The following is a 23877-nucleotide window of genomic DNA, read 5'->3' as shown; positions in this document are numbered from 1 at the left end:
AAAAAAGATTTTTGTAATGTGCTTTCTATATCCTTTTAAATTCTGTAAAATCTGTGGTAATGTCTCCTAGATCTTGATATTTTAATTTAAAAATGTATAATTGATATTGTGTAATAGGAAAAAAAGGTCTAAAGGAGCAGGGGAAGTGGGAGGGGTAGGGGAAAGAAGGAAAAAGAAAAAATATGAGAAAAGGAAAAAGATGAAAACAAAGTCTTTGCAAATAGGGAAGGGAGGGCAGGGGAAGGGGGAAAAAATAAGAACCAAGATGCTCATGTAATGGTACAAGATCCCAATGATGAATGTAACTGTATTTTATACCTAAAATGTACCAGTAAACTTAATGGGGAAAAAACCACTATTATGTAAGCAAGAAATCTCCTTGTATTTAAAAAGCTATTATTGTTTTTAGATTTTCTTTGCAAAAGAAGCAATGATTAAAATACATTATATCAAAGAAAGAAAGAAAGAAAGAAAGAAAGAAAGAAAGAAAAAGGAGTTAGAGGGACTTGCTTATAAGTAGGCACATAACCAAAAAGCCTAGGTTCTGTGCTTAGTCTGTGACCTCAAGGAGCCAAGCCTCCAGCAGCTTTCGCTAATGTTGGTTGAGTGTTGGCTCTGGGCTTTACATTTTCTAGCTCAACCCCAGCCCGATCAGCTAACACTCAGCACCCCACCCCAGTTCCCAGTGACTCACTCCCAGACCCACATCCCAACCCTACTCAGTGGAGAGAGAAGGGGGAATAGGGCAGCTCCCTGTGCTGGAGCCCTCCCTGACAAGCATGTCCCCAAACATGCACACCCAACGTGGGCTCCTTCTTAGGGAGCTGCACGTGTGGATGCTGCCCATCTGCCAGGGCCAGGAATCTACCCTACAATTAGGTAAGAGATAAATCAAAGCCAGACTTGCCTGATGAAATTCAGGAGCCAGTAGCGACCCTTGCCACACATATAAATCCCAGCGGGCTGGCCAAGGGCCTTTGTCTGGTCAGGAGAGTTTAGGATTATCTGGCCCACTTTGCTGATGTATGGAGCCACTGGCTGTCTGCGTGTTTACTAACGGTTATCACCACAACGCTTTGGCCATTATCAAGAGGCAGGGCCGCCCGCCGGGACTGGGGCTCGCACCCTCTCTATTACCACCTGTCAGTGGCGGAGAGTGTGCACTGACACTCTGCAGTCCTGCCCGCTGAGGGAAGATAGTTTCTGACGGCTGATCAAAGAGGAGAAGCAAGGCCTGATAAAGAGTGTGTGTCTCGTGTACTTTTAACTTTGGGAAACATTGGCATTTGCATTTTTTCCTCATCTTCCTGGTGCTGGCAGGAACCAAGCCCAATAAATGTAGTGGATTCAGTTACCTAATCACTGGGGAAATGGTATGTGCTTAAAGCAACAGAGCATAACTATAATCTCCTTCCAAGGGTGAGTGGATGAAATAAGCTTTCACAGAAGACTTGCTGTAGAATAAAGTAAATAATTTAAATTCGGGGCTTTGAAGTGATCTTACATGTAAAATCTAATCTTGGCATTTAGCAGAACACCATGTACTCTTTGGAATTGGGGTGCAGCTTTGGATTAAGGAAGGGTCCTTGCTGGAGATGCTATCACCCAACCACATTACTGGAGTCCCTGAAGTGGTGCCCATGTCCCTGGGCAGCCAGGAGACGCTCTGCAGTGGGGTAGAACGAGTTCTAGATGAAGGCCTCAGCAAGTCTGAGTTCTTGCTCTAAGTCTGCCACAAACCTGAGTTTATTCTTGGACCATATCCTCTTAGAATGTCAAGTATAAAGTGAGGAAATTAAGTATAGGTTATAGGATACAATGGTTTACAAGTTGTGTTTTTAAATTTTAAGGAATGCAACACCTTCTTCAAATAAAATTTTAGGTGGAGGCCCATAGTATCAAGTAGGAAAAAGTAGAAGGGCTTGGGTCCCCTTCCCTCATCCCAGTTCTTGCAGGAGACCCTGAAGACTAGAGGAGCCCTATCAGTCCTCAGACACAGCTTTAAATCCACTCAGCTCGGTGACATAGAGGCCATTCTGGAGGCCTGCACACTCCTGTTTCCTGGCGCCCTGTGCATGGAGGAGCATGGGTGGTGGGCAGACAAAGAACAGCCTGCCCTCTATAGGCCTGGACTCAATGCCAGCTGTCCCTGTGTGCCACAGGTACCTTTGACCGGAGCGTGACCTTGCTGGAGGTGTGTGGGAGCTGGCCTGAGGGCTTCGGGCTTCGGCACATGTCCTCCATGGAGCACACAGAGGAGGGCCTCCGGGAGCGGCTGGCTGATGCCATGGCTGAGTCACCAAGCCGGGACGTCGTGGGATCAGGAACAGGTAAAATGTCATTGGACGTCTAGGCTGACTTGGTTATGATGGTACCTGCTGGTTTACAGCATCCTTGGCAGGCTGAGGGTGTGTGTGTGTTTAGCATCTGTTTCTTAGTATTCTGATTGCGGTCCATTTTAGAAGCTTTGTGGTATTGGAAGTCCCAGGGGAACCGTACCCTCCCACTTGGAACAATGCATACAAAAAATGCAATGAGAAATGCAATTGTATTGTGTCTCTCCCAAGGACACCTCCAGGGAAACGCAGGCCCAAGTTCCTCAGCAGTGCTGGGCACCGAGTACTAAGGCAGCGCACCTTCTTCAGTCTTGCTCAAGACTGTATAAATGGACAGGTGTCAGTGGACCCGCCAGCCCCGGAGGGAGCAGGCTTGAAGCAGCCAGGGCTGGCTCAGCCCCAGCCTTTTTTATACACTGCGTTTTGCTCCAGAGTCCTGCCCTGAGAGAGTCCAGCATATGGGGTCTCAAGTGGCTTCCTGCGTGCTTAGGTGATCGGAAGACATCCTTACATGATTAGGAGTGAGCCCTGTACCAAGCGTGCTCATGCACACACAAACAAACACACACACACCCTACACTCAGAAGAGACCAGAATCCTTCCATCTCCACATGACTATAATACAGGCTGCCTCTCATTTCTCCAAAACATTTCTGCACTCTCCATCTGTGCTCAAGATAACTACTCCAGTCTGCATGTCTGCCTGCCCCAACAAGCCTTGTCCCAGCTCTCTGAGGTCAGTGGGGACTTTTTATCGTGTTGAGCAGTCCCTGCCTAAGAGCCTTTCCGCTCCTGCTTGCCTGATTCCTTTTGAGACTATTATTCTTTGTTATGAATTGCTGCATCCCCGCATGCCTGCCTGGAAAGAAGAGCCCAGGAAGGAGAAACTTAAAACTGTGGAGCAGATCCTAACCAGGACCAGCAAGATTTAGAGTCAGAGCACTTGGATTCGGGCTTAAAGTACCTGACATCATCTCACTGGGCTGTGGATCCTCCAGGTCTTTAGATGTTTGGGCCTGATACTCAGCTTTCCCTCTGTTCTTCCCCAGCCCCAGGCCAGTGCTACTGATAGTTGGTTGGCTTCTTGGCTTGCCCTGAATGTCTGTGTGTCACTGGCAAATGAACAGAATGGAATAGATGGATACAAGGCAGGAAGAGAAGAGTTTGTCTAGAGATGGAGCAGCACCTTATCAGGCCCTAGGAGACAGACATCACTGAGAACTGGCCCCCTCTGAGCCCCCTTCTTCCTGGAAAGAAAGATGTGGGTGTCAGAAGTGACAACAAGCTTATGTGTCACACCGCTGTGCGCACACATGCACAGACACAGCAGGACCTCACCTGCCCTATCCCCCCACTGATAATACATCTTCAAGGATAATACATCTTCAAGCCATTCCCCTCCAACCTGGATGCAGAATCGAGGAGCAGCTGGGTCACTTCCGGGCTGTGAGCCAGTCTCCTGAGGGGCTGACTTAAGGGACAGAAGCTTCTCCCTTTCCGAACCTTGCCAGTAGCATTAGCCTTCCCCTGCACATTGCGGGCCCCAGCCAGCTGCAGCTCGTAAGAATCAGAGTCTGGTGTTGCTGGACTCACTCCCAGGAGCCTCCCTCTTCCAAGGGCCAGAGAGGCTCTGGATCAGCTTCCTCTGCAGCCACCTTCTCAGATGCCCCCAGGTCACCTCAGTGGTGTCCGGCAGGCAGTTTTGAAGGTGCATTCAGCGGAGTTGTGGAGCTCCGGCCTGGCATGGACAGTAGTAACCTGAGCAAAACTGGCAGTGATTCATCTGCCAGACAGCTGAGAGACTCAGGAGAGTCTTTGTTGGCCTTAAGGAAGTTTGTGAAATTAAAAAGAATTTTTTAAAAAAAGAAAGAGGAAATTAAAACTGCATGACCCACAGGTCAGAAAATAGGAGACTCCCCTTTTTTCAGCAGAGATTTCATTTTCTTCCTCAAACTGTCACCAAAAGGGGTTCTTAAATCGTATTAAATGATTTTTTAAATCTGCCTCCATTTTTAAAGGCCAGTGAATAAAGTAGGTATTATGGAAGTTAACCAGTTTCCTTCTCTGTTGGTGAGAATCATAGCCAGGGAAGTACAGGGCCGTATGGGGGAAAATTTCCAGCAAGTCACCCTTCGCCCATCTCACCCTCTGTTCCCATCTTTCTTCCCACAACCCTGCCCCTCTTGTGGCTCACAGGACAAACAGAGTGACACTGAGTGTTTGCCTCTGTTGGGTGCTCTGATGCACAGAGATAAGTCAGCTGCCACTCCCTTCCAGCAGGCATGTCACACGAGAAAGCAACCAGGCTGCTCTCAGTTTACCTAAGCATGAGTGAGGCTGACCCGAAACTTGCCTCACGAGCCGTGCCACTGAAGCCCATCGTATACCCGGCTCACTCTCACTGTTACATAGGGCGAGCAAGTACTCTGTCACTAAACATTTAATAAGCAGCCCCCCCCAAGGGAAGATGGAAAGCCCTGATTTGTGGACTTCTGGAGTATGAAAACTCCTATTATTGCTACTTTCACGCTACCAACACGTCAGACAGCGAGCTGAGTTCCGGAAAAGGTAGCAGTCAGCCTGCCAGTGCCTCACTGCTAACCTGTACTGGAGGACAAATGAGCTCGCCTCAGAAGTAAAAAGCAAAATCTTTAAAAACCTACTATTCAGGACCAGGGATTTAGCTCAGTGGCGTCACACCTACTTGCCAAGCACAAGATCCTGAGTTCGATCCCCAGTACCAAAAAACCCCTACTATTCAGAGGGGAGGGAGGGCAAAGGATGTTGGTTAGATAAGATGAATAAATTCGAATTCTATGCTGTAGCAACGTGACAGTACTTAGTAACATGTACCGTATTCTTGAAAATGGCTAAGCCAGTGGATTGTAAGTGTCCTCACCGCAAAAGAAGAGGTAAGTATGAGGTAATGCATGTGTTAATCAGTTCAATTTAGCCATTCCACAATGTATGCATACTTTAAAACATCATGTTGTACACAATGAATACACACATTTTTGTTAATTAAAAATAAATTCACTTTTTAGAAGACAGCGGTCTGCAGACCAGCAACATCATTACTCAAGTGCTGATTAGAAATACAGAATTGATCGGGGGTGTAGCTCAGTGGTAGACCATGTGCTTGGCATGTGTGAAATCCTGGGTTAAATCCCTACCATAGCAAAGTGGGGAGAGGGAGAGAAAGAGAGAGGGAGAGAGAGAGAAGAGAAAAATGCAGGGTCTCAGGCCCCATCCAGCCCTACTCTATTAACATCAGAATTTGGGGGGGGGGGTTTCCTTCAGTGCTGAGGACTGAACTCAGGACCCTGGACATACTAGGCAAGCACTGCTCCACTGAGCCACACCCTCTGCCCAGCCTCTGCATTTTAACAAGCCCCCCACCTTGCCCTGTGCATAGTAAAACTTGAGAAGGTCTGTTTTAAAACATGGTTAACTAAGCAGGTATTAGTTCAGTTCCCTGTGATAGCTGCTGAGCAAGGAGTCTGATGAGCTCACATACATATTTTGCAAGTCCAGCTCTAATATAACTGGCTGAGTTGCTTTCTTGTTCGAGTCCTTACACTCTTTGCCCCTGGTACCCTTCCATTGTCTCCTTCAGTAAAACTCCAGTTTGAGGTTGGTCCAGCTCTGCTTGTACCCCTGGGTTGCTGAAAAAAAATCACAAATTGTGCAGATTAGTACTTCTGCAAATAGGTGGTCACCTGCCACTGAGCTGTGTTCTCTGTTTCCTAGCGCCCCCCTCCTTTTCTCAGTTTCCACCATCTTTGCAGAGAAACGGAGCCTAGGACAGAGTCCAGCCCATGGCAGATGCTGGCAACTGTGTGTGCTAAGCTCCGCCCGGGGCTGGAAGTGCTGCTGCAGCCCCTGCTTGTTGCTCTGGCTTTGGGGCTACTGAATTTCCATTCTTGGAGGGATTCCCCAGATCTCTGGTCCATCAAGAGTGCATATCTCATTTTTTTGTTTGTTTGTTTTGTTTTGTTTTTGGTACCGGGGATCGAACTCGGGTCCTTGTGCTTGCGCAGCAGGCGGCGAAACCACTGAGCTAAATCCCCGGCCCTGCATGTCTCATTTTTGATACATTTTTCCTATTTTGCTCTTTTAGTATATTCCTGTGCTCGGTCCCTCATCTCGAGGTCAATCACTTTCTTCCACATAAATAGTATTTCAAGCTTCCCTGTTCTCAAGTCACATACCCCACCATCTCATCTGCTCTCAGAGAGAAATGGTAGGCATCATTCGAGAAATCTCTCAGCTTCCGGCCACTCAGATCCTAAACGTCCCTGCGTCAACTGTCCCCTGGTCTCCCACAGCAGAGAAGGAGCAGTCCCTGCAGTCCCAGCTTGGCCGGCCACAGCTGTCTCTCCAGGGTCATTACTGGACATTGGGTCACCTCCACACTGGCCCTGTCAGCCCCTCCCTGTGTCTGGAAGTGCTCTCCCTGTGGCGCCTGCTTTACCACAAGCTCCTGGTTTTCTTCTGCCTCTGGCTACTTTTCAGTCCCTTTCCTGGGTTTCCCTTCTGTGTCATCCTTAAGTGGATTTCTCAAGGTCCTATCTCAGCCCCTTCTCATCGCCCTCAGTATATGGCAGCCTCTGCCTCCATGGCTCCAGTTACTATGCCTGAACTGAAGGTTTCTAAATAATTTTCATGTTGGCTCCTCTCCTGATCTCCAGAAACATTTGTCCAGTTATCTACCAATAAGTCCACGTTTCCGGAAAGTGAGCTCCTCTGACCTTTTCCTTCTTCTAGTTCACCCATCTCTGTGTGTAGAAAGCCCTTCAGGAACAGCCTCTGCCCTCTCCCCTGACCCATCTCCCGCCGTTCTCTGCCGGCCCCAGCCCAGCTGAACCCCAGGGGCTCTGAGCACATGCACCCTCTCTCTGCCCACCAGGCCTCTGTGTGCACTTTTCCTTTTGCCTGGAATGCTGTCTCCCAGAACCCCTTCCTGTCCCCACCATCCCCCTCAAAATAACTTGACTAATCCCTGCTCAGCAGACATTCCTTTCAATATTGCTTCTTCTAGAAAAAGATTTTTAAAAAATAAATGAAACATTGACATTCCAGTTGCTTTCTGTCTAGGTAAAGATATAACTTAGTACCAAAAAAAAAGTTTTCAAATAAACACCTGGGTACACATTAAGTACATTGTCTCTAAACTTTAACTGTTTCCGTCACTCATTAAACCTTATCTCTTTTCTGCCTTCTCCCACGTGTCATATCAAAAGCCCAGGCTTCACGCACAGGTCCCAGTCACCCGGTTCAAGTATTCTGGACACATCTCTGTTGCAGGCTGCTGCTTTTGACTCCCAAAGTTCATGAAGTCAGCTGTCCAGGCCAAGGGGGACTGGCCTTCCAGTAATTGTTGCTCCCCAGTCCTGGGCTTAGGGTGCCTTTCTCCTTCACAGTCCTGTTCAATTGTAAAGCTGACAGGCTTTCAAGACTCTGTCTTTTTCTGCCCACCCTGTCCTTACCAGTCCCTGCCCTAGACCAGAAGCGCTTCTTCTTGGCCAGCACACTGTAGGCTCACCCTTTGCCTCTTCTGTCATAAATATATTTTACTTCCTAATTCAGTTCACCCAGATATTCAGACCTTCACAGCACAATATTACAGGCAAAGCATTCTAATACTTTCTATTTTATTTCATTTTTTTAAAATGTAGTCATGAGCCACTAAATTGATTTTATAATACTTTGATGAATTATGATCTGTAGTTTAAAAGCAAATGCTCTAGCTTATTCTGCTAAATCCTTTGAGTTTTCCTGTCTGTATGTTAATTACCAAGCCAAAAAGGCATTACAATTATTTTCAACTAAAGCTCTTCCAAAGACTTCTGTTAGGATCTACTTTTATTTATGGAAAGGACTGTGCATGTTTTCCTTTTTAACACGAAAAGCATATCTTGAGCTTTATGCACAGTTTTTGAATCATGATAGAAGGTTTAGTAAGTTAATTAGCGAGTACCTGTTGATTGGCTATGCTTTGTAAAAGATGATCTTAAAGCTCTACATTACTAATATCCTTCATTTCAGGACTATAGAGACTAAACCTTCAATAAATGGGAGCTTTTGCAGCTGGAGTTGATCAGATGTGTACCCTAAACCAGGTCACTCAGCGTGTTGGACACCCTGCCCTACCTCTAGGATTAGTAGCAACTTCAGGGGCCTTGGGGCTCCTGCTTGTCCCACTGCTGAGCGCTGGGAACATTTTTGGGCATCTCTAGTAGGTGCTGTATTAGCCGCTTCCCATCACAAGGTGCCACCCAATCAGGTGGCGGGAACTGCAGGCACCTCCAGGGTGGTGCGCCCATTCTCTGATCTTTCAGCCGCCTCTACTCACTGGTCAGCCCCGCCGAGTTCAAAGCAGATGATCAGATCATCGGTGTGCACCAGAAAGCTCCTTGCCCACCCTGGACTTTGCAGACATTTCTGAGGCTGTAGCAGTCATTACAGTTTTCCCATCCCACAGATGAAAAATCTCCAGCTCAGACAGAGCTTTGCCCCATCCACTCGCACCCCAGAGATGTGTTTCCCTGCAAGGCCATGTCACAGGCAGCCAGCAAGGCGCTGTCTGAGTCTCTGAAGTCCCTTTCCCAACACTAAGGTTTTTAAGTGGAAGGTGGGCCCCTCTCTGGTGCTGAGGCAGCCACCCTGCTCCCATCTAAGCAAGGCCAGTGGGCTCTTGGGCTGAACCTGCTGCCTCCCTGGGGCCAGCGTGGCGAGTAGCTCCGTGGGTCACAAAACCTGCTGTGCACAACAACCAAGCCACTTTGATCTGTCTGTGGCATCTTCTTCCACTTGCCACACCTTTCTGCTTTGAAATGGTGTTCACTCCAGGCACCCAGAGCTGAGGAAGGTTACAGAGAATCTCTTCTCCATGATGCCTGCTATGGAAGCTTGAGAGACCCAGCCTTGAATCTCACCTCTCTGGCTTCCCCCTCTGGAGAGGAAGAGGGTGATCCTGACTCGACTCTCACTTTCTCCAGGCTCCAGGCACACAAAGCTTCTGGCCTGGTCTGACTTTCTTGCGAGACTCTGGGCTTCTCTATTTGCCTGCTGCTCCTAAAATGGCCACTGTCCCCTCAAGACCAGGTTTTTCTGCCATCACCACCATCATCCAGGGAATGTAGGCAGGATTTTTTTCTCCTGCAGCACTTACAGAATGCCTTGGGCTTCTTCTCCCAATGACTCCCTCAGTGGCCCCGTGCACTCTGCCTGGTGGCAGCAGCCAGGCTGTCCATAGGCTTCTGCTACATCCCTCACCAGCTGGAGAAGAACGGGCAAGCCGTGGTTCCAGAACCGTGGGTCTCTTCCTCTCGAGCTTCTATCCCCAGCTTGCCACTGGGACCGTTTGTTGAATGACCACGTGGCCCCTGAAAAGTAAATGAAAGCCAGTCAAAGCAACGGGAATCATTGTTATGCTTAAAAGACATGTTTGTTAGTTTGGGGCCAGGTGGTTTCGGATCGGATTCTAGATAGATTGCTTTCTCTTTCACCTCACCTCCTCTCTGCTTCTCCCCTCTGGAAGACCCATACACAGGCAGAGCTCCAATAGGAGTTTAGTCCTGAGAAGCTCCAGTTGCCTAAAGGCTACTTGAAACTCTGTAGCCCAGCTGCCCCGATCTTGTCGACATGAAGTGCCAGTGTGACTTCCCTGGTGGCCCTTCAGAGTCCCTTTCCAGATGTTGCCCCAAAATGGGAGTAAGAGTGACAGTGGGAAATGTACAGGCTTGGGCAGAGGGTGGGGGAGGGCTGTGGGACCCGAGAGCCAGGCCCCTCCTCTGGAAGCTTTAGCACAGGTGAATGGTTAACCAGAGGGAGGATTGTTCTCAGTGCCTCCTCGTCTGCCAGGGAATTCACCTTTAATCACTGGCCCTTCTTCGAGGTGAGAGATCTGACCAACATAGGGCATAGTCACGGGTGGTTAAATACCCACCTTTCCCTTGTGCCCCACCTTCTCAGAAGCCAGAGGGAGGTGTGCAGACCCCTCTAGATGTGATGGCTGCAGGAAGAGGGGACATGCACACACACAGAAAGGGAAAGTTGGAAATGACTCTCTGACTAGTTAGGAACCGGAACCTTGCATCTTAGTTACCGAAGAGAACAAGAAAGCCAAGCCATGCCAACCTGACTGCATTGAACAGTGGAGACATTTGGAAGTGCCCACACCAGAAACAGCTGCCCAACCTCTGTTAGGAGGTTGGAAGAATCTTAGGAGATTTCTTCGGGCCCAGCCCTCATCTGTCCCACCCCTACCCCAGGGACCTGCAGGCCCACTGCCTAAGATGTCTTTAAGTTTGCTGGCAGAATCCCTCAGCACCAGACCTACCCAGTTTCCCCCAACATGTTTTCCTGTAGCACGATAGCTTGCAGTTCCACCCCTCTCTGCACTTAATTGGGTTCGGGGAGACTCGCCATCCAGTTGCTTCATTTGTTCAGGACGGCTTTTTCCATTCTCTGTCCCCACCCCCATGCTCATTTACGGGCATCTTCTCATCATCTCCAAGCCCCAGTTGGCCAGGGCCAATGCACATCTCCACTTTGATGTGTGTGACCCCTTAGGGTGGGTTAGGAGAGTGTGAGCCAAGCCCCCCAGTCCCCACCAAGGCTGGTCCTTGGAAGGCTTGGGAGCTTCTTTGGTTTCATGCTTTATTCATCCCTAAGCCACCCAGAGCTGCCTGTGAGCACACAGATCGTGCATTTGAGCACGTCTTCATGATCCTTCTCTAAGTAGCCCGGCCTCACTGCCACGTAGTCTTGACTCTAAGAGGAGGAAGAAATGCTGAGGGGCCCCCCAAGAGACTGGCTTGCCTGCCACATCCTTCCCTGCCATAGCCCCATGTGGCAGACAGGAATATAGGAACTCAGTCAATGACTGGAAGGAGTAGGAGCGGGGAGACTGACACTCGGGTAGGCTAGCGAGAAGTCTGTAGAGCCTGGCTGAGGTGTGCCTTGGAACAGACTAGAGTCACCCCCTGCAAAGCACTCAGGAGTCAAACCAGATTTGGACAGCTACTCAGCTCGATCTCAGTTCTTGCTGCACACATTAAGGTCCATTGTGTGATTCTCCTTAAAGAAATGTTTTATTTTCAATACAGACACAGCCCTTGAAGTAGCAGTAGAACCCATCACCCCTGAGAGACACATGGCTGTGAAGTGTTTGGGTATGTAATCTCTTGTTTTTGCCTACACAGAAGGCTTGGTCCCACCGTTCTTTTTGACCCTCAAGTGGGTACCCTCCTAGCCCCTGGTGCTTGAGCTGCAGGGGCCACTGGAGTAGGAGCAAGAGGTCAGCTCAGACAGGAGGTCCCTTCTGCCAGGCACTGGTTTGGGATGGGGAATAGTTGCCATCCTTCACCCAACAAGAGTTTCTTTGAGGACGCCACTCCCTGCCCCCCACTCTGAAGATGGAAGTCAAATTTTCGGACTCTGCTGTGCAGAGCAGAGAGGTCACTAGGCTCTAATGCATTTACCATTGACTGCCCCTCTTGTAGTGCGTCTATTAGTGAGTAATTTGATTTGTACCTATTCATTTGCAGTCCCTGCAGGAGCCTGGAGCTGGCCCCTAGTATAATTGGTGCTGTCTCTATTTTTACATCATTAGATTAGCCCCGACTCCTGGCCACTTGTTGTCTGCGCTTGTCTGTCCATTTATACAACCTAATGTAACACAAAATTCATTACTGATCACATTACTTTCAACTCTGAAGCCAGCCTTGTGATAAACATTTGGTTAACCCCTTCCTCCCCACGGGAGGGCTGACAGAACAAATGCACTTCTCCTCGACAGGCAAATCAATATCTTAATACACCAAAGTGGAATTGCATTTCTAGATTTGTTATTCCTCCTGGAGGAGCAAATGGAAAGGCTCGTCTGAACTAGCTGAATTGAATAATGAATAGCGGCCCGGCACCAGCAGCCAGTCTGTGCACAAGCACAAAGGCACAGCCAGCAGCAGCCCCTCTGTCTCATGTGGACAGTGGCACCACAGCTGTTCAGTGGCATCGCCATCCTGTCCCCACCACAGCACAGGGCTCGAAAGCACAAGTGGGCACCCTCAAGGGGTAATAGAGATCTCGCCCCAACACTGTTCCTTTTGCTATACATGCTCAAGACAACTGGACCAAGAACTCATTTAATTTCCTTAAAACCTTATTGATGTAAACGTGACCAGATACATGGCCCTAACACTAAATGCCTCCCAGAAATTAAATCCATTACTAAACTCAAGTTTTCATTTGGAAACAAATGCAAAAAAAATTCTTATTTAGAGCCAGGTCAATGATATTGTGATTGGTTGGCTCATACCAACTCTTGTATGTGTGAGTGTGTGTGTGTGTGTGTGTGTGCGCGCGTGCGCATGTGCATACCGGCAAGCATTCTTTGGCACACAAATGTCATAGTCACTGGTATGTGGCTCTCGTTCTCTGGTTGGGATGTTTGTGAGCAGTGGGACTCTAACACAGGAGCTGCCCAAGGGTCTTACAGGGACCTCAGCGCGACTTTATATAATCTAGAATACTCTGCCCTACCCCCACCCTGGTCAGCCCCTCCCCAGCCCCCATTTGTCTCTGGGTAGCATCTACACCCACATTAAGTCATTAACTCACAGGACAGTTTATTTCAAAAGGAAAAATACCCCCACTTATTAAGAAACTCTCATAAAGTCTGTACCACAATGATTAGGAAAATAGACATAGAGGAAATAGAATGGAACCCATTACCATGAAAGTCATAAATCCCTAAGTAAAAAGAAACCATAAACTGAAGATACTCAGGTGGGAAGGGAAGCTGGAAAAAGCAGCCATCTCTGGAATGTTCTGCTTGACTACAGGGAAGTCCAGAGCAGGAGGCCCAGGAGGAGAGGCCCGGAAGCCTGTAGTTAGCCAGTGTCCCTCCCGTTAAGCAGGTGGGGTCCTGGATCCTGCTGTCCCTTAACCTGTTCAGAGCCCTTGCAGGGCAGAAATGATGAGCAGTCCTGTGAGATTCCGAGGAGTCTGAGGGAGTCCTTGCGAGGCTCAGATGCCACTCTTGCCCTTGTCTGTCAGACTGAGTCCTGCATGGGCGGAGGAGGGAATTTACAGGCAGCCCCATCCACCCTGGGGCCACAAGTGGGAGGTAAGAAGTGTGGGGAAATCACCTCACCTCACTGGCTGTGGTGCCAGGGCAGTGAAGGCTCCTTGGTTTTTTTTCCTTTTGGTCCTGGGGATCGTACTCAGGACCTTGCAATTTCTAGGCAGGCGGCAGAACCACTGAGCTAAATCCCTGGCCCTCAGTGAGGGCTTCTTGTCCCAACTCCTCTAGAATCAACTCTTAAGTGCTTCCTAGTGTGACACGAGTCTGAGGTGAGCCTGGGCACAGCGGCTGCCCCATCAATGCTGGGGAGGAGAAGTGGGGACACAAAGTCCCTTGGCCACCCAACCCCCAGTTTACCGGCTCGCATGGCCTCGGGTGGGTAGGTGGGAGGGGGTGGGAAGCTCCATCTCCCACACTGGCCCAGCCTCAGAAGCTCTAGAGAACAGGTAAGAGCATAGGCATGGACCTCACAGACTAGGACAGGCCAGTGGCAGGGAAGAGTGAATCTGCTGGTGGAATGAGGGACTGATTTCTTAACCTTGATGGAGCAGGGGGAAAGCCACATCTTACCAAACTCTTCCGCTGCGTCGCAGAGAATTTAATTACATTTGGACATCTGAATGAGAACCAGATGTGGCTCTGGCCCTGCCGGCCAGCAGCGTTCAAAGTGCAGCGTCTGTCCTGTCGTCTGCGGGTCCTGTGTTATCTCATAAGGCTGGAGGCCAGCTTGGGAAGTCCCCTGCCTGCGAGCTGGGGCAGGGGCTTCCAAGCCTCAAGGCTGGGCTTCAGGAAATGGGTGGGTCCAGGCCAGCTGCCAGGCACCTGGTTCCCAGGGAGCGTTTCCAAGACCAGTCTCCTCCGCAGAGCCATGCCAAATGGGCACACATGCCAGTTCCTGAGACTCCTCCAGCCTGCCATAGCGCTCAGGCCTCCTCTGACCCCAAGTCATGTCCGCTTGCCTCTTCGCTCTGAGTGGACTGTAAATGGATCTGCTGAGGCTCTGCCCCCAGTGTTGTGCCAAGGACCTGGAGCTAGAAAGGGCACTTCAGGCCCCACCCCACCCCTACAATGCGTATTGCCCCTGGGGCCTCAGCCTGCTACGGACACCGATTCTTCTAGTGGTCTCTGGCCAGTGTTGGGCTGGTTAGGGCCCCTTCCTGTCCTTTCCTCATGAGAGCTGCACACGCCCAGTGAAGTCTCTAGAAAACACCTTCCCCTCCTGAAAAACAGAGGAGAAGCAAAGTGACTTGCCCAGATCCTTCAGCACGTCTGTGACAGCTGGGTCCACAGCATTATCTTCCTCTTCCTCCTCCCCCTCTTGGCTCAGTCCAGGGCAGAACTGAGGCCTAGTCACCAAATACCTCAGACCAGGAAGTGTGAGCCAGTGAGCTCAGCCTTTCTGCTCCCACGTCAAGTATGCTTGACAGGATGCTCTGCCTTGGTCCGCATTTAGTTATACTAGTGTGGTGGGCATGAGGGGGTCACTGGGCATGGGCTGCCAGTCAGGGTGGTCTGGGTGGGTAATCCTGCTGCCCTCTTCTTTGAGGCTGACAGGGTTTCTTGGAAGTGAAGTATAGCAGCCCTTTGGTTCAAGTCTTTCCCTGTCTGGCTTTGGTGCAGCTGTTGTTGGGGGCACCTGGCAAAAGGCTCCAGTCCCCACCCGGACCAGTGCCTCCTCAGGCTCAGACCCCACTCGCTGTCACTGGTGTTCAGATTGTGAAGGAGAATCCAGGCCATGCTGGGAGCCCTGCCCCCAGTACATCACATACACACACACACAGAATTGTAGGGGTGGAGGCCATAAGGACAGGCCTGGTGAATGGGGGGCAGGACTCTGAGAGAAGCCCCCTCCTGTGTCCTCCTCATTCCTCAGCCTTCTCCCTCTCCCTGTATTCTAACATGCACTTCTCTTGGCATCATTCCTCTGTCCCTACTGGGCCCACCAAGGATTCAGAGATCTAGCCTACCTCGTGGTGTTAATGCCACACTGGCCTGCTGTCAGGAACTGGACTCCCAGAGGCCTGGAAACCTTTCCTTTTTGGCTGCCAGAGGGTAGAGGGGATGAGAGGAAGGTGCCTCTTGCCCCATTCCTCGGGCTGGAAGTGAAGGCACCAAGAGGCTTTCTGCTTGTCCATCATCTTTCCAGGTATTGGTAATCACTTTTACCTTCCAGGGAGCCTCGAATGCCTGGGAGCATCTGACTTCTCCTAGGCCTCAGGTCTCCCCCAAACCCTGCTGAGACTCTTAGGCCAAGGAAAGCAGTTCCAGGCTTCCTAAATCAAGAGTACCGAGATTTACCCTCACTGTTGGCAGCTGAGAGTGGAGGCAGGATGGGCCACGGGAGCTTGGCCTCCTTCGGTCATGATATTCTGGTTTCTGTACTTGAGAGAGTCAGAAACAAAACCTCGGCAAGGAGGAAAAAAAATTTGTGTGGGAGCCCTTTGAGTTGAAAGAGACTGGCCAGGAAGGAGCTACTTGCTGCCCCCAGGCAAGAGGGCTCTGGAGCCCAGGCGGTCTATGTGGTAAGACACCAGAAGTCTGTGGCGTCAGCCAGCCAGGGGTCTGGACTCAGGCATAGGTGTTAAGCCCCAGAGATAAGAAGAGCCCAGAGATAGCCTTGCTTCTCATCTGTGGCCTGGTTCCAGCTGCCCAAACCAGGATTCCTATGATCTGAAAAGGAAGAACCTTTTCATCCTGGGCCTCTCAGCTTCCAGAAGCTTCTCCCCACTCCCCCTTCCTCAAGCATGCCTGGCAAAGGGACAGGAGGCCCTGCTAGAGAAAAAGGGTGATACCTGTCTCCACTGGCTTCAGCCCCCAGCCTCCAAGACCCCACTAGGATGGACAAGGAGGCCCCCTGGTCTCTTGGCACCTGTGTGAGCTGTGCAGCCTAAAGGTGCCAGAGAGGGGCGGCAGGGAAGGTGTAGGGGAGCCAGGCGGCCCGAGATGGGTATGCCGAGTGTGGGGAGAAGCAAGGCATTCCTACAGGCTGCCTTCTGTAACAGCGGCACTCTTAACCTCCTAAAAAGCGCCCTGGGGGCTGAGGTTGGCTCCTGCCCAAAGTGTGGTCTCGACAGTGCCGCCATCAGGTTTTAAAGGCAATCTCAGCCAACTCCATGTAGGTCTCGCTGAATGGGTCCCGCCTCACCAGCCACACTAGAAGAGTAGCGGCTCTCAGCCTACTTGTAAGACAAGTAGCCCCTAGCCAAGTCTGCCAAGGCCACCTCCTAGTTGGCATCTGGGCCAGCTCTCTAGCTTCCAGCCTCAGGAAGCTGCCAGCCCTCCTTAGCCCCATGAGACACCTTCAAGCTTCCTCACCCACTAGCCTCTCTCAAATGCCATTTTGCATAGCTGGTCCCTGGCCCTGTTTGCAGGCCTCTTGCTGACAAAATTGCTTGCTTGGGACAGACTCCATTTGAACCAGTTTGCTGCACTTGTGACAGTCCTGTGGTCCCCTGGTTTCTTCATTGCAGAGCCCATTAAGGGAAAATACTGAAGGTTCCCACCTTTAATAAGAGGACCCTCCCCCACACACAGCACCTGACTCCTCACCCAAGAACCCTCAAGCAGAAGGGAACTGAAGCTGTTCTGTTTCTTGCAAACCTCCTCTGACCCAGGCACTGGGCAAGGCCAGCCATGTGGCTGGCTGTGCTGTGTGGCCATCCCCTTCCCTGGGCTGCCATCAAACCCACCCCAGGCAAGGGTCTTAACCACAGGCCTTGCTAATGGGGGAGAACTGGGAGGTAGATGCGGGAGGGAAAAATCAATGCACGTCAACAGGGCTAGAAATTTATTTTCCATCTTGGAAGAGGGTGTTAGCAAAGAGGCAAGGAGGGAAATGAAAAGCTGTAAACACGCATCTCCCATCTACCTCCCTGGGCCATTTCTTGATTAAAAAAAAGAATCCCAGGCTCCAGTGGAGGTGGAGCTGGCAGGGGCCTGGATGGCGAGACACCTGCTGGGGGAAGGCTAGAGGGGGACCCAGAAGTCCTGTGGATAATCACAATGACTAATTCAATTGCAACAATAATAGTAACTCGCATTTGCTGACTGGAAGCTTTAAGCACTTTGTGATGTGCTCTACATGCAGTATTTAATTTCATTCTTACAACCAGGCTATGAAACAGACATTGTTATCCTCATATTCAGGGACCCGAAGCACAGAGATTTGAGTAATTTGCCCAAAGACTCCCAGAGAGCAAGTTGCCAGAGCTTGTGCTCTCAGCTGCTTCCCTAGGCCACCTCCAACCTGCACAGGCCCATACCCACCTGCCTTCTCAGGCTGAGGCTAGTACAGTCCCCTCCCTGGAAGTGGGCAGAGCCATGGGGCAAAGGAGGACTCTCTCCCCCACCAGGTCTAATCCCACCCCCTCAGGGCTGCTTGGGTGGTTTGCTTAGGACTGGAGTGTATGGCTGTAGCCAGGGCCCAATAAAAGCCAGGGCTAATCCCTTTAATGAGCAGCACCTTGCCGCTCCTGTATAAAGCAAGGCTGGCTGGAGCCTTGGAGGAAACCAGAGGGGCCCGGCAGTAGGTGCTGCTCCTTTGGTGGTGGCGGAAGTGGCAGGGCTGCCCTGAGGCTGAGCCAGTGCTCCAGGCACCCTCTTCCCACATGCAGCACTGCCCTCACTGACCCCTTGGGCCCTGGAAACAGGCCTTCATCTGGTCCCTGAGATGGGGTCTCCACAAGACTTGGGCTCTCTACCAGGAGCCAAAAGAGCCCCCCTCAAGGTCCCAGACTGGCCAGACCCAGAGAACACCCAGCCCCAGGTAGGGCTTCACTTCTGGTCCTCTGTCAGGGTCACCCACTCACTTGAGCGTTCCCAGCCTGCCCCAGTTCTCCCTCAGGCGCAGTGTGCTCGGTGGTTCACCCTCCTCCCCAGGGAACAGGGGAACCAGAGAGCATGTTTGTTCTGTAAAGTGGCTGGTGTGTGAAAAGGGGCCTTCATCTGTGCATCCCCAGCACTATGCTCCTCAGGCCCCAGGAGCCGGCCCTCTGCTGCTCACGCCTTGGCCACCGTGCACTGAGGGGCAGGGGCTTCTGCTGTGAGCAGTCGGTCATGGCCGTCCTCCTCACACAGCCCCTGCCTGTCTCTCCCCATACACTCTGCAGGAACCAGTCACTTCTCCCTAACAAGGCCAGCCACCTGTCTCTGCCCCTCAACGACCTTTGAGGTTCGACAGACTCTATATGGAGTGGGAACAACATGAGGATCAAACCTTCTCATCTCTTTATTTCAAAAGAACAGAGGGAAGCCTCCTACCTTTTGGCTACTGCCCCTTTCCTGGTCCCCTAGTCCCTGTGGCCTGCCCATCCCAGCGTATGGCACAGAGCATTTTTCACTAAGAAGCAGCAGGGAGCAGGTGGACACAGAATAGCCAGAGGTGGGCACTGGGGCCGGGCTTATGGTGCCTGGGGTGTTGGAATCCTGCGGCCTGTGCCAGCACCACCGCATCCCTCTTCGGTGGTGTGCAACCCAGGACCAGTGCTGCTTCTTCATCCTTGGCTTTGCTCTCTGTCTCCCAAGAGCACCAAGTCCTGGAGAATGTGAGGTCACAATTAGATTTTCTTATGTCTGGGTCCAGCCACTTCCCTGGGCTTCCAGTTCCTCATTCCCTGGCCCACTCAGTGGCCCTCGAGCACAAGCTGCCTTAGCGCTAACTTTTCTCCACTGCCAGAATCTCCAGATCTCTAAGGGGAGGTTTCTGGGGACTTCTCTAGGGCCAGCGCCCCCAGCATTCTCTCCTAGACTCCGGCAGGCTTCGGGTGGGCCTTCCCCACATGTCCACCTCCACCACAGGACAGCTTCTCAGAGCTGGGGGGCTTGGGAGTGGTGGGGAGGAGGGTGGCAGCCAGAGCCGGGCCACTGAGTCAGAAGGTCCCAGGTGTCCCTGAAAACTGTGTCACCTGTCTCCTCTCCCGGCAACCTACCTGCATGGGGCCCCATTCGCACTGCATGGGCCAGAGGCCCCATCTCTCTCTCCCTCTTCCAAAGCTGTTCTCGTGCTCACAGGGTGTGACTTTTCCTCCCCCAGTCCCACACTGAAGGGGTTCAACGGTTCCGTGTCCGGGCTCCCCAAGACTGGTCAGTCCCCAGCTCCTTACATGTGCATGTCACTGTCTTCCTTGACTGCAGAGTCCCACTGCAAGCGTCCCCTCCTCCCCGTGTGACACCCCAATGCCTCCTTACACCCCCTCCACCTGCTTGCAGAGATCAGTGTACTTCTCAGTCATTGTCCATATCTTTTCCAAAAAGATTCCTCAATGCTTTTCTTTCCAAAAGGGAAAAAAAAAGGAAAAAAAAAACAATGCCAACAGCCCAGCGTCCGTGAGCAACCCAACAGTAACAAAGCATGCGTTCGGGATGGAGGAAGGTAAGGCCACACATTTCCATTTGCCGCTTGCTCCTAGGGCTGGGCGGCTGGGATGACTCAGAGGGGAATCCTGCGTGCACCCCTCCTCCACGGCTACTTCCGCACATTCTCACTCTTCCTCTTCCGGGGGAAGAAGCGAGGAGGGGACTTCACAGAAGACACAGAGAAAAGTAGGCTCCTGGTTCTTTTTTATTACTCTGTGCCCCTTACCACATCGTCATTCATCATTCCGGAAGCGAATTCGGAGCACTAGCTATTTTCCAGGCCTTCTGATTGCCACTGGGGATACAGAGATTGGGCACAGAACCCCCCCAAAAAACCCAGAGCCTCTCCAGGTGTGGAGGAGGAGGAACACCTGGTAGTTTTGAGGGCCTGGCTGAGTTAACATGGAGCTTGGTGCGGCCGGGCAGGCTCTCCCAGGGAAGAGGACGAGCTTGTGGAGGCGTGGACACCCATGCAAGATCGGCAGGCGTTGGGGCCCCAGAGAACCTACCGCCATCTGCACAGTTTCCTGACTGGTTCCTGGGACAGAACAAGGGGGCGTGCTAATGCAGCGGGCTGGGAGGCAGGCTGTGGGAGGCTGTTTGCCAGTGCTGGGTTGTTCAGACCTTATCTGTGGACCTGCGGAGTTGTTGACAGTCTTTAAGGAGAGGAACAGCAAGATGAGGTGTGCGCTGGAGAAAGACAGTTCTTGCTGGGGGAGGGGTGGGGGGAGGGTGGGGACTGGAGATCGGGAGGCCCAGGTGGCAGCGGGAGGTGAACAGGCAGAGTCAGCAGGGCCTTGGTTACCCTGGGAGCCGGAGGCAAAGAGAAGCCTTCCAGCCTCCATCTTACCCAGGCCTAAGAGAAGAAGAAACACGACCAAGGCAGCTCAGGCCGAATGGAGCTGGCCCTCAGGAATAGCACATTCCCCCTGTAAGCCCCCTTGTCAAGCGTCCCCGCACTGACATGGGGTGTTCCGCTCAGACTCGAGTGCTGGGGTCACTGAGGCTGCTGGGGGTGTTGCTGGAGAGCTATGCCAAGGGGCGGTGGGGTGCCACGCTTGGTTCCAGATCTGGTTTCCTCAGCTTCTTTGGCAGTGTGGATGTGTTGCATTTCACATCAAGACTGTTGGGGCTGTCTCTCTGCTCTGGAAAGGCGTCACCCTTCCCCATACTGGTAGCCTTTCCTGCTCCTTCATCTGGGTCTTTCTCGCTCATGCCTGGTGCCCAGATCCTGAGAAAGCCCTCTGCTTTCCTTGCTACTGCAGTGGTCCTCTCCTGTCCTCCTCGCCCTGCTGTCAGCGCCCCCTAGTGCCAGGATGGCTGCGCAGGAAGGCAAGGGCCTCTGATCTCCCCCAAACTCCTTGGCTTGCTTGTGGGGAAAGTAGTGAATGGAGGCGCTGTCTTACAGTCTGAAACTTCCATACTAAACAGCCAGGGTCTACTCTGCTTTCCCATCTTCTCTGTCTCACAGCTCAATGGCCCGTACCCCAAACGAGAGTGACATTGAAGAATGAGGAGGAAGGAAGGACCCTTTGCCTCAGCCTCCTGCCTTGTTTTCTGAGCATACCTAGACATCTCTTGATTTCCCCAGGACTGATGCCCACGGGGCAGCCAGAGTCTCTTGGAGATCAGGGACCACAGCCAGGCCTTCAGCCTGTGTGCAGTCCCCCTCTTCCCACTGCCGCAATCTGCTTCGAGCCTCTGGTGTCCTGGCATGTTCCTCCAGCCTGGCCCGTCCCCAGATGTGACTGTTACAGCCCGAGGGCCCCTCAAACCTGGCCCAGGCTTCCTCCTTTCCCCGCTCCATTGTGCGGCACAGCTGCTAGACAGCCGTAGTGCTTTGGGGGTGGCCTGCAGGGTGACAGGGTCAGTGGTTTGTTCCTGACTGGCTGGTGATGGCCAGCCCCGGAGTGAAGACCATGACCCACTCATTCTGTAACCAAAGCCAGCTAGGCTGCATGTGTATGGTGGGCGGGAGATCAGCCTCAAGCCAGACCAGATGAGTGCTACATTGGGCACACCTTGCTGTTTCAAGTGCCTGCTCTGAGGTCCTACACTCTTGAGGAAGACAGGAACACACACACACACACACACACACACACACACACACACAAACTGCCCCACCACAGTCACAGGAATATGCTGGGGAAGGCTACACTGCAGGTCACATCTTGGCTTGGGGAGACTGCCAGGCACATGTGCATCCACATCTCATAGCCATAATGAGGGGCTGACAGGGAATGGGGCCTGGTCACCTTCACAAAGCCAAGAAGGGCTTCTTTCCTCTTTGCATTCAGCAAGCAGAGAATCCTCTTCCCAAGCCCCTGCCCCATTCCTGCCTTGAGTAAAGAGATGGTAGGCAGTTTAAGGTACCCCATAGCTGAATAAGATGGGCCCAGCTGCCATTTCCAAATGGCAGTGTGGATGTACAGCCCAGGGAAGGCAAGGAAAGAGGTGCTTCCTGCCAGCCTTATGGGTTGAGTCTGAGCATGTCCATTCTGAGGGGCTCCAGGTGACTTGGGAGCTAAGGGGAAGGGAGAAAGGCAGCACTCAGGCAAGTAGGGGCCCTCTCTCCATGGAGCAGGCACCACACAAAACAGAAAGCACAATACTTTCCAGTATTCCAAGGATAAGCCAACTCTTGACCAGCATGCCAATTGTGTGGCTAAGCTGCAGAAGCCCCAGGGGCAGGCGGGGCAGGAGAGGGGCATAGGGACTGGTCAGACATGGAAGCTGTGGTCCATCGCCTGTCCTGGCTTCTCCCCACCTGCCTCACCTACAGATTCAAGTCAGCAGACACTGGAGTTAGGGAACATTTTGGCTGAACACGCTAGGTATGCAGGCACTGCACCCCATGAACATCTGTGTCTGCAGACAGATCATCAAGAAGGCCGTACTTCCTGCCTCAAGGGTCTCCTCGCAGTGAGGGAAAGACCAAGGCCTAACACTCAAGTCTGCCAGCCAGGGGGACCTCTCCGTCCCCCAGCTGAGCCTCCCTGTGACCTGAGCTGCCACCTGGCCAATCTGGGGAACAGGTGGGAGCCCTCCTGCAGAAGGATGTAAATGGACCCAGAACAGTGTCTCAAAGCGAGCAGCCTGGCCCAGGGTGTGCCTCCACAATCCACCCCCGCTTTGACCAGCCCTGGCCCTCCCTTCTGTCTTGCAGAGCTTCAGCGAGAGGGAAGCATCGAGACTCTGAGTAATAGCTCAGGCTCCACCAGCGGCAGCATACCAAGAAACTTTGATGGCTACCGATCTCCGCTCCCCACCAACGAGAGCCAGCCCCTCAGCGTCTTCCCCACCGGCTTCCCGTAGGTGCCAGCTACCTGCTTCCGACTGGCTGGCCTATGCCCCCTGGAGGGAGGAGAAGCCCCCCTCCGACCCTGCCCTCAGTCTCTGCTCCTCTTTCATCAACCACCTTCCCCAAGCTTAGTGACAACAGCCACCCATCCTACCTGGATCAAGAGGAGGCCCTTCTCCAAAGCCCCTGACCTTGATACACCCTGACCTCTGCTGCTGTCAGTGGCAGCTGTGGCCAAGAGAGACTGCAGCAGCTCAGTCCCCTTCTCTGTTTGCACATGATGTCCAGCATTGGACTTGCTTTTGTACTTTCTAACTGTCCCCACAGGGGGCCTGGAACAGTGACCACCAGATCTTGGAGCCTGGTGGGGACAGGGAGGATGGTCCAGCCAGGCATTTTGGCCTTGAATGGATAGTCTCAGCCCCAGCCCACTCCAGGCTGTGATACACACTGCCCCCAGCTTCCCTTGCTCCGCCCCCCTCCAGCATGGGGTGAACTGAGGCCCACAATAACAGGGAAGGAGGGAGGAAGACAGGGAAACCTTCCCCTTCCTCCTTGCTTTCCCCAATGGCTCATGGGAAGAATTTGTCTTTCTTATCTTTAAGCCCTCTTACCCTGGTCCTGTACTGTTCAGTGAAGGAAACTGGTCACTGAGGCCCTGTTGAAAAGTGCACGTCTTGTCCAATAAATCACGCTGCAATTGGTGTCCATCCCTCAGTTGCTGGGGTCAAGGTCCTCTCCAGATACCAAGCAGAGTCCTGTGGGCCTGACCATGGCCCAGCTCCCAGCACACC

General features: G+C 52.1%; 2 protein-coding genes and 1 pseudogene across 31 annotated transcripts in view; 2 read left to right on the top strand and 1 right to left on the bottom strand.

Moving 5' to 3' along the window:
* Positions 1 to 2336, top strand: part of LOC147823777 (target of rapamycin complex 2 subunit MAPKAP1 pseudogene) — an 83558-nt pseudogene extending 81222 nt beyond the window's left edge. Inside the window, exon 2 of the transcript XR_015443253.1 lies at positions 2163 to 2336. The product of XR_015443253.1 is annotated as a target of rapamycin complex 2 subunit MAPKAP1 pseudogene (transcript). The remainder of the gene's footprint in view (positions 1 to 2162) is intronic.
* The window catches only part of Bcas3 (BCAS3 microtubule associated cell migration factor), a 583853-nt gene extending 560053 nt beyond the window's left edge, over positions 1 to 23800 (top strand). For 4 of the 15 annotated variants that reach the window (XM_021248678.2, XM_087191873.1, XM_021248677.2 and 1 more), the window contains 4 exons: positions 2163 to 2330; positions 11450 to 11515; positions 19836 to 19968; positions 22949 to 23800. In XM_021248678.2, the coding sequence (XP_021104337.1) occupies positions 2163 to 2330; positions 11450 to 11515; positions 19836 to 19968; positions 22949 to 22985 (404 nt within the window). In that variant the 3' untranslated portion in view covers positions 22986 to 23800. Of the gene's footprint in view, positions 1 to 2162; positions 2331 to 11449; positions 11516 to 18536; positions 18810 to 19707; positions 19799 to 19835; positions 19969 to 22948 lie in introns of those variants that run through there. The other 11 variants (XM_087191877.1, XM_087191880.1, XM_087191878.1 and 8 more) reach the window with 6 other exon arrangements.
* The window catches only part of LOC110346838 (uncharacterized), a 56826-nt gene that overhangs the window by 26072 nt on the left and 6877 nt on the right, over positions 1 to 23877 (bottom strand). For 6 of the 15 annotated variants that reach the window (XR_015443258.1, XR_015443261.1, XR_015443259.1 and 3 more), the window contains exons 1-3: positions 9853 to 11452; positions 8490 to 9724; positions 5854 to 6001 (exon numbers count right to left, since the gene is read on the bottom strand). Coding sequence is in view for 3 of the 15 variants with exons in the window: in XM_087191885.1 (XP_087048011.1) it covers positions 5915 to 6001; positions 9511 to 9724 (301 nt within the window). In the remaining 12 variants the exon portion in view is untranslated. Of the gene's footprint in view, positions 1 to 2329; positions 6002 to 8489; positions 9725 to 9852; positions 11453 to 23877 lie in introns of those variants that run through there. The other 9 variants (XR_015443254.1, XR_015443255.1, XR_015443256.1 and 6 more) reach the window with 5 other exon arrangements.

Source organism: Heterocephalus glaber, unplaced genomic scaffold (genome assembly GCF_053883595.1).
Source record: "Heterocephalus glaber isolate CG9 unplaced genomic scaffold, H.glaber_assembly_v1.0 deba00001564, whole genome shotgun sequence".
NCBI classification, from domain to species: Eukaryota; Metazoa; Chordata; class Mammalia; order Rodentia; family Bathyergidae; genus Heterocephalus; species Heterocephalus glaber.
This window is presented reverse-complemented; position numbering and strand designations above follow the sequence as displayed.